This window comes from Pan paniscus, chromosome 6, assembly GCF_029289425.2.
Source record: "Pan paniscus chromosome 6, NHGRI_mPanPan1-v2.0_pri, whole genome shotgun sequence".
Lineage (NCBI taxonomy): Eukaryota > Metazoa > Chordata > Mammalia > Primates > Hominidae > Pan > Pan paniscus.
Window position 1 is genome coordinate 31,955,702 of NC_073255.2, and position 14,104 is coordinate 31,969,805.

The window sequence follows — 14,104 nt, forward strand, 5'->3', positions numbered from 1 at the left end:
TGAAGCACAAAGTGGGATTTTCTAATCTCTTATAACAAGCTCCCTTAAAGGCCAATTTGAAGCAGGCAAAACAACACTTAAGAAATGGCAATCATTTGGATCATTTTCTATAATCTGGGTTTTGTAAAACTCACCAATACCTTAATAATCAATACAGTTGGGACAAAAATGCCATCTTGTCCTGGAATATCAGAAAAATGATCTCAATCCTCTCTCTTCCCTTTCTGGATAGACTTATAAGTGCAAGTGAAAGAAAGTCACCCCTTTCATCCTCATACAACTGCCTGCAGCATGAAGCTAATGAATATTCCCATACCCCTCTTTTCCCACAAAGGAGAAATATAAGAATTTACCTTAAATGATGATAGTCTGCCATTTGAGATTTTGCAGCTTGACACTCAATTTCCACTGAGAGTCTAGGCATTTTTTTTTTTTTTTAGCAGACAGCCAAGATGCTGTGTCCTTGCCTGAGACCACATTATTTGCAAGAAGATCCCTCTCTCCTCCACAGACTTTTCCCAGAGAATGCCTTTCAGAATTGCTGTTGAATTACAAAGAAGTATTTATTGTTTGAGGTGATTAATGATTCCTGGGAAAATTGCTATTTTCAGCGTGATTTAATTTTGTTTTACAAGTGTGTGTAGTAGGGGGAGGGTTAATAAGTTTCAGCAGCAGTTGCATTGCCTCCAGAAATCCCTGGCACCCGTTCACACCTTATAAAATGCACTTTATGCCAGGTTTATCCTGATTTGGGAAGGTAAGTGTGTATTTGATTGCTCCCGAATTTTCTTGGCTCTTCAGAGACTGGTATCTATCACTTTCCTCTCAAATCTGATTTGTAGGTATAGAACGGATCGCCCTTGTTTGTATCACACACAGGGCAGCAGGGGTGAAAGGGGTACCAGCTCTGACACTGGCTAAAGGGTTTTGCCACTAATGAGAGAAATGTGTTTAAAAATTCTCTGATATTGCAGAGGCAGGTGAGCACTTACTCCCATCTATGCTAAAATTACTACATTACTTAAAAGTTGCACTTTTTCAAGGCCAGGTGACAGTTCTAATATTCTGGGGCTAGTGTGCACAGGTTTTTGTGGTCTTATTGTAGGGAACTCCCTGCAGTAAGCATCAAATCTAAATCAGTAAACAAATACTAGGGTTATAGAGATCGAGAAGTGGGTTTTGATTTTCAGCCTTTTGGATCTAGATCTCTGGAATCGAGCAGAAAAATCACAAAGCATTTGAGGAAAGTGACCCAGTTTGGCTATTTTCCAGCAGTAAACTCTCCCAGGTCTACTTTGCATGGGGTGAACTTTAGGGGTATATTATGCTTTTTCTTTCCTCAGAAGAGACATTGGAGAGTGTACTTGTAAAATTCAGTTTATTTGAAAGCTCTTTCTTCAAAAAAGAGAAACAAACAAGCAAACAAACAAAAATTCCCAGTCTGTAGTTAGTGAAGAGGACCTTAAGAACAGCCAGGAAACAAAAACTAATCTCAACCCTTTGCACAAACTATTTTTTATCTCCTGGGAAACAGGCAGATTAAGTGTGAAGGTGCAACAAATGCCAAAGAGACCACTTCTTTCCAAGTGTGCTCAGAGTTCAGTGTGTAGAACAGCTGCAGAAACTCCTGGGCCCACAGCACTGCATGGTTTCAACTTTCATTGCAGGGAAGGACACGTTTCTATGCCTTACAGAGACTTGAAGCCTGAAAGCCTGGCCAAGTTTGGGAAGAAGAGGAGCCCTCTCAGAGCTTAAGAGCCTTCCTGCTCTTTGGAACTTTTCCACAGTAGGCCAAGCTTGACAAGAGTTCAGCTCAAGTTGAACATACATACACACACTCTCACACACAAATTATGTGAGCCGTCAGAATCCAAGTGAATCCAGCTCAAGCTATCTACAAGGTTTTTACATGCAAGGTCAAGTATCTCAATCCAGAGGACTTTTGTTTTCTTAATGAAAAGCTTAGAAAACACATGAATCTTAGATTTTTAATGTTTTTTAAATGGAGTTTATTCTTAGCACATGGCTTTCTATGTAGCCACATCACAATTTGTACAGTTCCACATAAGTCTAAATGCACTCCCCTCTCCCCAAAGACTGTGCCCCAGAAGGGGACAACAGTATCTCTGTAACAGTGTCTTAAATAAATGCAAGTAAGAAAAACTAACATGTCACACCTACCATCAAGGTCTACACATCTTAAGAATTAAATAATCTTGTGAGGTCCACAATGTCTGCTCATTTATTCAGTTCAATACAAGCTTGGATGAGCTGCCTTAATGGGGGAAGAGGAGGTAAGGAAGGTGGGGAAAGGGTCTGTTTTCTTCTGCTTTCAACAAAGATGCAAGTATATGTCCCCAGTCAGCATGGGCTGTCCAGCTAGCTGACTGTAGCCATCTCAAAAGTATTTGATACCAAGTAGTCCTTCTCAGGTATCCACACCTGGCAGCCTTGTTTCGGGCCAGCAGGTTGTTCCACCAGCCAAGCATCCTGGACAACTGTTCTCTCTTGGGTGGCAACCAGCACAGACTCTTAACCGGATAATGTCTTCTTTTTGATTATTCTTTTCACCAATTTGGGTTTGTTTTGGTGTCTATTATGGTCCAGATGGGGAGGGGTGGATGAGGAACGGAGCAGGAGAAGAGAAGAGAAAAGCAGGTAAGGGATAGAAACTGGTCAAGATCTCTAGAAGATTATATGGAGGAGGGAACGGGTGTGGAGGTGCTCGGGTGGGGGTGGGGATGGAGGTGCGGGCTCTGAGTTTGTGCTTTCCCTGGTGGGCCGGCAGAGGCCGAGGCCGAATTGGAGGATCGCATCTTGGTGTTGGGCAGTTTGTGGTCTTTCTTCCACTTCATCCTCCGGTTCTGAAACCAGATCTTGACCTGGCGCTCAGACAAACAGAGCGTGTGGGCGATCTCGATGCGGCGCCGCCGGGTCAGGTAGCGATTGAAGTGGAACTCCTTCTCCAGCTCCAAGACCTGCTGCCGGGTGTAGGCGGTTCGAGAGCGCTTAGGCTCCCCTCCGTTATAACTGGGGTTAACTGAAAACCCAGAACCCCGAAATAGAAGGCCAAGGAGGAGGGAGCGGAAGAGAGGGAAAGGAGGAGGAGAGAGAAGGTGGGGTGGGGAAGAGCAATTGGACATCATCATTATATAATAACCTGACACCAAGTTCACGCAAGATACATAAAACGGCAAAGAAAATGTTTCACAGGCTATTGACAACGGGAAACACCCGAGAGCCATAAAGAATGGTGCTGGGCATTGGGGCTGAAGAAAAGCTTCAAAGACACATGGCCTGAAGCCTCTGCCAGGGCAATTAAATTTATGGGGGCTATAATTACTGCCCTAACAGTTTGGCGTCTCGTAAATCTCCTGATAAAGGGACCCTGGGTACAAAAGGGTTCTCATGTTGGGATCAGGCGGCTGGCTGGCGCGCACATACCCACATCTCACCGCAGCCCGGGCCAGATGGGGGCTCCCCTCCCGAGGCCCCCTTCCCCTGAGCCTCTCCCTCCTGACCCCGACCCTCGAACCCAGGCCCAGCCCCAGCCCACCTCCCGCGCCTCCCCAGCGGCGCCACGTACCGGCGCTGACATGGATCTTCTTCATCCAGGGGTACACCACGGGCTCCTTGCCCTTCAGGCCCAGCGGGCTCTTGTCGGCCAAGAGCAGCGGGCACGCGGGGGCGCTGCCCCCTGCCGGGACGCCTGGGGTGGCGGGGGCCGCCTCGCAGCGCCGCGGGGCCGCTGGGGGCACGGCGCGAGGCTGCAGGGGCGGCGGCGGCTGGGGCTGCAGGACGTGGCTCGCATGCAGGCCGTGCGCTGGGCCCTTGGCTTGCGCCGGGGGCTGCTCGGGCTGGGGCGGCCGCCCGGGGCTGGCGCCGCCGCGGTAGCCATAGGGGTAGGCGGTGTCCGCGGCCCCATGCGCGGGGTACAGCGCGGCAGCAGGGTAGGCGGGCTCGCGGGCGGTCCGCGGCGCGTAGTAGGAGGCAGGGGGCTCTCGGCCGCCGCCCGCGTGAGGGAGCTGGGGCTGCTGCGGCGGCAGGTGCTGGGTCGGGGGCGCTGGGGGCTGCTGGTAGCCGGGGCCCCCGCCCGGGCCGCCGTCTGCGCCGCCCGAGCCGCTGTGCTGCGCGTACTCTTCGAAGGGAGGGAACTTGGGCTCGATGTAGTTGGAGTTTATCAAAAACGAGCTCATGGTCATTAATTTGTGAAGTGCAAAAATACTAATTTTTCTCGCGTTGTCGTTTTTTCTGGGCTTGCCGAGGCCCCTCCCCCTCCTGCCTCGCTTCCCATCCCCCTTTCCTCTGCGCCCTTCCCCTCCCCCCGCTGTCAAGTGCCCACTCCTCCCCCTCCCGCAGATGCCGCCACCAAAGTTCGAGCCGCTCCTCCCCAGCCCAGCGCGCGCCCCGCCCCGTGCCCCACGTGCAGCGCCCCCACCAATGGGCGCACCGCGCGCGCGGACCCGGATCAGGAAACGCGCGGGTGCGTGATGGATGCTGCTGTCCGGCCCCTGGGCTGGGGGAGGGAGCAGGAGCTTTGGACCCCAGCCCCCCAACTTTGGTTCCCGCTGGGAATTCAGGCCCTGTCAGGCTGTAGGTCCTCTCGGGAGCCCTCTGCCTGCCCTACTGCTGGCCTAGGCCTCGGGCTGTCTGGCGGCCGCGACTCAGCGCTGACCTCGGGCGCAACCCAGTCAGGCTTCGCGTCCTTCAGGGGTTCTAGGCTAACAGGCGAAAGGAAGGGCGTTGGGACCGAGGGGCATCCTGGTTTTTATGTACGCCACTGAGAGGCCACCAGACACATTTTCTCAACCGCAGATCCCCCTTCCCCACACCCTGCTCCTTGCGTGTCAGCCTGAGAGCCCTTGCTTTGAGAAGCTTGGCAGAAGCTGCAAAGGGTGGGCGGGCAGCTAAGAGAAATCGACCCAAGGATGTAAAGCGAGGCCATTCCATTATAACTGGATGGACACTTTTCATTTTTTCCTTCTTTCAGAGACAATCTGTTTCGTGTTTTCCTAAGAAAAATTGGAACCTTCGTAATAGCATCTAATTTGACGGGGGTTGTCGATGTGAGAGCTAAATATGCCCGCGTTTACTAGGTGCGATTGTGAGAGAGAAGGTGGCCCAAGGATGGGAATGGATAGAAGCAACACCTCCACAGAACCGAGCTTTGAAAACAATAACTTCCTATTTCAGAACTATCCCCAAACAAAAACAAGCTAAGGGTAGAATAAACACCTTGCCGGGTCTGATCGCTGATGGGTCTTTTCCAGCTAAGAATTTCATGTTTTCTCTTTTAGATCCTGCTTTCTCAGGCAGTATCTGAGGCTAGAGTTATATTTGCAGGACAGTCTATAATTTCTGAATTGCTGAAAATTAGCGTATTAACAATATCAGAAGCTCCGGAAAGGAGGGAGAGGAGACTGTTGCCTGCCATTTGGTAATTGAAATTTGATGGGTACACTACGCCATTATTAACAAATAAATTACTTATTAATTCCACCTAATGTTGATCTTTGAAGTAAATACTGATGCCTTATTTGTGCTGTGTGCTTTCTCCCTTTCTTTTCTGAGTAGTAGACATATCTAGATCCTCTACTTTTCAGCCTAAATTAAAGCAGTGCAAACTAGCATAGTCACCATTCTAAAAATATTTTCATATTGGCATGCAAAAGCAAGGATTTTTCAGCTGGTGCACCTTAGTTGATTTTTCAAAGAGCAGTATAAACAGCCTTCTCACAACTGAGTCTGGAACGCAGACAAGGAAAATTATTTCCTAAGTCTGGAGACACTTGAAAAGGAATGTCAATTCTATCTTCATTCATACTGGTTACTCATATGAGTTACTAAATGCTGGAATATATCCATTTGATGGATAGTCATTTAATGCTTAGCCACATAAAGCCTATTATATGGGACTAATCTTTAAACTAATTTAGGAAAAGAGGTTAAAAAGGGGATCATATTAGCTTTCTAACTGGAATCACCCTGAAGAGGTACAAAGAGATTTTCCACATTAGGTGTATATGAGTGTGAAGAGTGCTGTCCATTCACATGAGGCACCCTGAAAATTTGTTTTTAAAGAAATTTGAGCCACAGACAGAAATCAACACTGAGTGTAATCTTTAGCCATCCTCTCTAGACTGGAGGAAAAATTTAGAATGTGATACATCTACCTGAACCAATATCTCTCCCTAGCAAGAAAAAATAATATACACATAGGTTATATAAAATGTAATATAAATAATATATAGACATACGTATTACAAATCTGAACCCTATAAGTTTCAGGGGGACAAAAAGCATGACAAGGAACTCTTCCCTCCTTCTCATGTCATCAGCCTTGAGTACTAGGGTCTTAACCATATCTGTTTAATATTTACAGACACTAAAACACAAAATTCTGTTGTTTAGCCTCAGAACCTTGTACCAAGTTTCTATTTTTAAGTATTAACGAGACATAAACACTGTTTTGTATACGGTTAACCCAAACGAGTTAGCTGTGCCTGTGTTTTGTGTGATTCTATTACTTTAGGAAGATGGCCTTACACAGAATCCCCCAAGGCCTGTAACTTGTCTTTGTGGTTCGTATCATAAACACAAACGGAGCCAGGACCACCAAGTGTTATCTCAACACCGACATTTTGACATTTTACTGCAAGATTTATGGCTGTAATAAACAATCTCAGTACCTTTTCTGAACCTTCCTCAATCTCCCTTTGCAAACCGTAGCATCATTCCATTGAATCAAATAATCTTTTGAAAAACATTTTTAAAAAATACCTCTTGCCTTTACACAATATCCAAGACACCAAAGTAAAGCCAGGAAGAAACTAACTCAATTAATAAACAAACTGAAGTTTACCAGCAGCATCTCGCCTGAGAAAAGATGGGATGCCCTGAAATGTAGCAGAGAGGGAGCGTGCTAATCCTCGCACACCAACTGGCTCCAGTCCCAAGCGGGGTGAAAGCGTTATCCTTTCCTTAGGAAACTGGTGAGCACATTTGCTCATTTCCACGTGCAGGGATAACGTATATTCCCAACAAAAGCTTTCTTAAAATCCCATTAGGTGAAATAACTTTTCATCATGTCCTCGAATCCCAGATGGAGAAGAGTGAAGGGAGTCGGAGGGAGAGGGAGGATGCAAGGGAGGCAATGTTTTGCAGCTTGGTTTGAATCTGATTTGAATCATTTTGAATATATTTGTAACAGCATTCCCTCTTGAATGCAACCCTGTCCCAAGTTTCAAAGTGACCGAACAGTGACACCGTGTGCATTTTGTTTCTTATTAATCTTACACATTGACAGTCTTTGTTAAATCACAAGGCGTGCCCTTCACTAGCCGACATTTTCATATTTGTTAGACGCACTGACCTGAAGTTCACCTCGGCCTTGGACTTTGCGCTTCTAAAAGGTCTATACAGTGTCTTTTAGAGAGCAGGGTGCTTTGCCCAGGTCACTCCTTCTCAGGAAAAACCAAGGGGAAAAGCCAAAGGAAATGTAAACGTTATGGAATGTATTGACTGTATTTGTCCTTTGTTCTTTAGAGCGAGAGTCCCCCAGACTGTTCTCTATCTGATGCATGTCTCTGGAGCTGAACAGTGGAATGGCAGAATTTCAAAACGCCTGATGGTGGCATTTGAAGGCTTCCCCACCACCTACACTAGACACAAGATTTGAGAGGAACAACATTTTACCAGCCATTTGACCAATTAATTCTTTGGGGGTAATTTTCTTGTAGTAGTTTAAAATAATGCACACAACGCAGGGATGAGGACTGATATTCATATTGGGATTACACATGAATTTTAACTGGGATTGTTTGAGAGGCCTGAGGTTCAAAATCCTCCAAATAAAGCAAGCACACTAAAAGCAATAAATTCTGCAAGTACCCTTTTCTTTTACTTTGAAGACTAGCTAAGAGGTATCTATGGTTTTTGAAGCTGACATGTCTATAAGGTCTGTCACATGTTTTTAACCAAAAAGCACAATAAAAAGGTTTTTCCCAAAGAGACACGTAATTGTCTTGTCGACTCATCGAGGGGTTTCAGTTTTCCTCATTTCACTAGCCCAAATGTGGTGAAATGTTCACTGCTGCAGCAGCAATCACCACAGTTGTTTCCTTTCTTCTGTTTCATCTGGCAAACCCCCATTTGGCTTCAAGCTCTTGGCCAGAGTGAAAACTTTACACATTGCACAGAAGCACCCTGATTACTTCCATGAAGGCAGTGTTTGGAAAATATTTACTTTACCACTGAACATACCTGGCACCATTAAATCCAATCAACCAAAATATTGGGATGATCTTAAACATTCCTGCAAGAGTCCACATTCTGAGTAGATGAATTATTTCCAAAGTTAAAAAAGAAAAACCTAGGGAAAATATTTCACTTTTCTCTTCTCTGTTTTCCTATACTGATCCCTTGAAGTTCAATTCATAGAAAAGGGAAATATGTCCTCTGGAAAATAGATTCTTACAGCACCAACACTTAAAGCCATTCTAGATGCATGAAAAATAAAATATTGTTTAGCTCTTCAGTTGCAACTCACACATGAGGCATGGTTCTAGTCGGCTTCCTTAATACACTATTCTCTTTCTTTTCTGCTCTCCCACCCTTCTCCTTAGGTTGCTTTATCTTCTCCTTGGCTTTTTTTTTAATTCCACGTGTATTATTAAAAAGTACATTCTGAAGAATAGAAAATATTCTATTCTGTCCTGGTGGTCTTACAGAGTAGCCTGGTATTTGTGGATTTCACCTTTCTGCATTCCCTACAGTCTAGTTATTCACTTATAGCTTGTAGCATTTCTCTTACATTCAATTGTGGTTTAATAATAAACATTAAAAAAATTTCCAAACAGGAACATTTTCATGGCACCAGTAAGCATTTTGTCACTGGCGGTGGTGGTGGAAGGGGTGAAGGGAGAATTCTGTGTCTTTCAGGAGGGTTTCCACTTCCTTCCTTCCCCTTCTCAGATCTCAGAACGCTTTGCATTCAGCGGACTGTAGTTTCAGAAAAAGCATATTCTATGTTTGAAAACTGCAAAGATTATATTTTGCAAGAAGTGCCTGTGTTTGCATTTATTCTTACACACTTTAGGGATCATCATGTGTACTAAAAAGACAAAAAACCGGCCAATCAAAATCCCTCTTTTCAAATAAAGGAGGTTTCCTGCACCATTCTGTTGCCTTTGAAGGTATAATGAAATATTGGAAACTTGTGACATTAGTTTTTAAAGCTCCACAGATGAGTTTTTAGCATTTTTATTTTGTGACAAACCCACAGACTCCTGGTTCTCCAACACCTAAGGTGTTGATGTTTCAGTAATCTATGCCTATTTACCTGCTGCTATTCCCTCAGAATGGGAGCGATAATTCAAGATGAAATACAGCATGTATTACTCTTGAAAAGAGGAATTTTCTATCCTTTCCTCCGTAATTGAGGTCATTCAACCACTAGGGTTCACCTGGAGTCCATACTGTGATACACGCGTCACTCTGAGCCATTTTATCTTTTGTGCTGATAGTCAAGATCACAGCTCTAACATTGACATCAAACTCTGTCTGGGCAGATGACTAAGAGCACTGCACAATGTAAACTTTTGACCCTCAACTTTTTGACCTGCAGTTGTAACGCACTAACCGCAAAGATACACAAAGCGAGCCTCTTCTTTCAGGGGGAAGGGGCCCCCCAGCATCTCAGGATGCCCTGCTTCTGCCACTGCCATTTGAAATTAGAGGGTGAAATGGGTATTTTGTGTGTTTGTGACTGTACTTTTTGTTAAATCAGCCTATGACCTCTTTGTTAGCACCTAGGAACTAGATTAACTTGAAATCACTCGTGATTCTATTTTACAAGGAAAATTTGGAGCAGAATGGGAGAACTTTGCAAAAAGTGAAAGAAAAGAGAAGATGGGGGGAAAGCAGGCAATGGGAGGTGGAGACACTTTTTCCCTTTATTTAAAACTAAAGACGCAGCCCTAATTGTTGGGAGAGCTGGCCCAAGCGGGTGAGTTGACTGTGAACTTGTACTAAAGCGTGCTCTGCTGGCGATTCCTAGGGTGTGCAGATTTATCTTCTCTGCATTTACTTAACCCGGCAGTGAACTGCGCGGGCGTCATTTGTTAGGCGATGACAGACTTCACCTCCAGCAAGGGCTGCTTCACAAAATCGCAATAATTATCTAATAACCTTCATAACAAATATTATTATTGAAAAGACTGGTTTGTGGGGAGGGGACCTGGTGGGAGAACAAATTTATTTGTGAACAACAACAAACAAAACAAACCTGGGCAGACCATCAAGTTCTGGGGCTTAGAATGGCTGGGGCTGTGGATCCCCTCCCCTACTTGGGTGGGAGCTTAGGCTGACCCCCTCAGCCCTGCCTGGGAGCCCCGTTTATAGTTTTGCCATTGACTAGAAGGAAACTCCTCCTCAGAAACCAAAGAGAGGGAGCCCACAATGCTCTGCACTCTCCATGGTGGGCAAGCCATGGACAGACCCCCAGCCAAGGCAGGGGGGAGGCTGAGAAGGGCATCTTTTAAGCTAAAAGGATTGTTTTCCTCTTTAATTGCCTATCTTTTAAGATGTGATTTGCTTTCCACTCACTAATTATTTTGATATAATACTCTCAGAATCTCAACAAATGAACAGGACTCTGTTTTTTGGTGGGAAATTCTGTCTTGCTCTCCCAGAGCTGCCAACAATGAAGCAGGGGAAAGAGCAGGAGAAAGGGAATCTTGGCATAATGTTGTGAAATTAGACCATGGAAACCCTAACAAACCACTAAGTAAGTGTGACCAGAAGCTTCCTGTTGTATTTATAGTTCAGAAATATTGTCTCTTCAGCTTGTGGGAACAAACGAGCCCCCGCACATTGCCGCTGAGGAGGAGCACAGACACGCACTTCTGCCACCGGCTGAGGCTGGATGTCTTCATAAAGCCCTCAGTGACAGACATATTTTTTCTTAGTAAGTTCCTCTGCAAGAACAACCCAAAAGAATCCACAAAAGAAATAACTTATCTACAGAATGAGCAGAAAACCAGCCATCCTATTATGCTTCCTATGAAAATAGGAAGAAAGAAAAAAATCTTCCAGTAACACATAGGTCTGACTGCATGATGTATTTTTAAAGTCATTTTAATTCCATGTGGCCATGTGGGTTTGCCTGCTCTCTTAAATTCTACTTAAGTTTTGTGAAGATTAAAACAGACAGAAATAAGCAAGCTGACAATATTTACAGCCTGTAATTTTTCTCATTCCTTGGAAAGATTCTCTATGTTCTGTGGTGCTGGATATGACTTCAACAGGCTTTCTGCTCATTCCCACACCCCAGGGTGGAATATGGCCATGAAGTAGTGTGGATATTTTCTGTGTAAGTAACTCAAACTAAACTGGCAGAATCCCCGTCACTCTTTTTTTTTCTAATTTCAATCACCAAGAAATCACTCAAGCAAGATCACCAAATGAGTAACTAAAATGGAACCATAACGCAGTATTTTCCAATAAGGAGCCCAAAATTCAGAGCAGCAAAACAAGGAATCCAGTATTCTCACAGACACATAACATTATAAAAGAGAACCCATACCCATGTAGAGTTTATATCCTTGTTCCCACTAAGATGTGGACACATCTTCTTGAATGCTGAAATACCAATGTTTACTTTAATAGGTTACACACAATGACTTCAGGATTCTTCACCTTGCCACTATTCATGAGAAGTAGCACTTGTGGGAGGGTTTTGATTTTTCAAAAAAACTTTCTAGGTTTTGCTTTCTGGACCTCTGACTTTAGGGACATCTGTTGGACTTATGTTGAGTGTAGGTGGCCTCTGCACAATAAGTTTATTGAAATTCCAAATCTATACTTTCAATTTTTTCAGTTTAAGCACTTAATAGGTATCTTTACCAATTAATACTTGCTGAAAACTGCCCAGCTCCTAAGGAGAAAAGCAGATCCTATTTTTTGTTTCATTTCTGAATGCAGTAGGAGAATTTGGCTTAATTCCTAAAATAGGATTGGAGGAAATCTACTGGGTCCCTTGTGGGTACCCATCCAGAAAAAGATCCCAGGACAGGCCACAGTCCCCAGTCACTGGGCTTGGGTTTTGCCATTGAAGAATATGGGGGGTTGGGGCCAGAAGGGGTGACTGGGGCCAATATGGAATTGTACCCAGGATAAACTTATTTCACCTTACTTCACCCATTGGTGCAATTTTGGAGACTGTTCTGGAAATCATAGATTATGTAAATTTCCTGAGATCAAACAGAAAGAGCAACTAACAAAAGAAAGGCGGAAATCTCCTACTGACAAAGGACCAATTTCTTCCCTAAACTACCGTTTATGATGTGTCAGGAAAAACAACCTAATGGCTCTGGGGACTTTTAAGTTGGGCATTGAAGACACCTCAATTTCCCCCAAAACTTTAGAGCACAGTTTGGAACAGAGAATTCGCCTGTATGTTGAGGGGGAGTGAATTTCTCCAATCTTAATGTTATCCAGGGGGCCGCCTAAGTTGCCTTCTGAGGGTCCTGTGCGTAGATGTTTTTAATTCTACAAAGAAGGAGAGGAAAAGGAAAGAAGAGAGGGAGAAGAAAGGCAAAGCGGAAGAAAAGAAAGCGCTTTAACCCCTTTCAATTAGCCTGGGGATTCAAAGACTAAAGTTAAATCCGGCCATAAAGTTTATTGCTTCAGACTCACAAGCGGCTGAGAACAGTCCCGCCGAAATAAAAAGAACATGCAGGCAAACAGGGTTCAGGGCCTGGTCCCGGGTGCGGGGGAGGGGGTGCTGAACACCCCCCTACACCAGGGTGGGGATCCTTGGTCCTCAGGGTCCAGTGGGCGCTAGCAGCCCAGGATCCACCTTGCAACCCGGGGGCCCAGCCTGGAGGTGCAGCCCCAGCCTCGCCGGCCTCTGCCACCCTCCCGCTCTCGCGAGCTAGCCTGAAACCCGGCCCCGAAGGCCGCCGCCTCAATTCAGCCCTGCCAAATGACCCCGGCCCGCGAAGACATATTGCCACAGCCCCGTAAGGAATCCCGCCAGAGTCCGCCTCGGCCCTGCCCCGGCCTTTCTTTCAACCTCCTGAGCGTAGCGCGGCCCTCGGCGCCCGCGGCCGGCGCCCCACTGTCTCCCAGCCCCCACCCCAGGGCTCCGCGACCCCCAGGAGCTGGCCCCGACCGGCCCAGCAATTGCGCGGGGGACTGGGGGTGCGGCCCTGCCAGGTCCCCACACACAGGCCCATTCGCACACAAAAATCATCTTTTTGCACGCCGGCGGGAGCAGCGGAAGTCATTAACATCCGCGGTTGTGCTGCAATTAAAGTTAGGCCCGGGGATGCGGCGCGGCCACAGGCGCTGCTCACTCTGCTGCCTCCGCAGAGTTGGCTCCTGGCGCTGCTCTTTTGGGCAGAGGGAAAGTTTGCTCTGCCTTTTCGAATTCAGAGGCAGCCTGAGTTATTGAACCAGAGAGAGGGAGAGAGAGAGAGAGAGAGAGAGAGAGAAAGTTTCCAAAGTACAAATAAACTTGAAAGCGCTCAGGAGGCGAGCTTACCTTAACTCGGAGGGAGCCATTTTTCAGAGAGTTTTGAGAACTTGTGGTTTGGACACTTCTGGACCTAAAACTGACAGTTTGAATGGCCAGGCGGCACACGTAGCCTGCAAAAGAGTCAAATGGAGTCCAGCGTTAGTGAGATTATATGTTATGTGGTATATAATGTTGGATGTCAACTCCCCAAAACCATAAAACTTACTTTAATGGCCCCACGTGACGTTTTATAGCCAGTGAGCCGATCTGTCTGTGCTATGGATGATTTTACGATCTAATTCATAGACAAAACCCTATTCATTTGGCACCCAAATGTCATATAGCCGGAACTGGGGCTTATAAAGTTTACTGTTTTATAACTTTTAAAAGGAAAGACGGCATCAGTGTAAGCAGTCGGTAAATGTGCAAATCTCTAGTTGCGCTTTAGCTGCTCTGAGGAGTTTCCCAATCGAGCTAGGATGGGGTAAGTACCTTCAATTTGTAGCAAATTAATTGTAGCAAAAGAAGCCAACTGGGTCCCGGGTGACGAGTGGGGAAGGGGTGCTGGGATGGGTTAAGGGCAGA

The 14,104-nt window shown here is 45.7% G+C and overlaps 2 protein-coding genes across 6 annotated transcripts in view; both read right to left on the reverse strand.

Moving 5' to 3' along the window:
- The window catches only part of HOXA3 (homeobox A3), a 45,681-nt gene that overhangs the window by 19,556 nt on the left and 12,021 nt on the right, over nt 1-14,104 (reverse strand). For 3 of the 5 annotated variants that reach the window (XM_057302834.2, XM_063605658.1, XM_034963838.4), the window contains exons 2-3: nt 13,547-13,650; nt 354-541 (exon numbers count right to left, since the gene is read on the reverse strand). The gene's annotated coding sequence lies outside the window, so the exon portion shown is untranslated. The remainder of the gene's footprint in view (nt 1-353; nt 542-13,546; nt 13,651-14,104) is intronic. The other 2 variants (XM_057302835.2, XM_063605657.1) reach the window with 1 other exon arrangement.
- Nucleotides 1,986-4,226, reverse strand: HOXA4 (homeobox A4). Its single transcript, XM_034963841.4, has 2 exons — nt 3,587-4,226; nt 1,986-3,040 (listed from the first exon to the last, which is right to left on the reverse strand). The coding sequence occupies exons 1-2, from the start codon at nt 4,200-4,202 to the stop codon at nt 2,694-2,696; spliced, it is 963 nt and encodes a 320-aa protein (XP_034819732.1). The 5' UTR covers nt 4,203-4,226; the 3' UTR covers nt 1,986-2,693.

Coding starts and splice junctions, on each gene's coding strand:
- HOXA4 (XM_034963841.4), bottom strand. CDS start 4,202: ATGACCATGAGCTCGTTTTTGATAAACTCCAACTACATCGAGCCCAAG. Junction 3,041..3,586: donor GAAGATCCATGTCAGCGCCG/GTACGTGGCGCC, acceptor CTGGGTTTTCAG/TTAACCCCAGTTATAACGGA.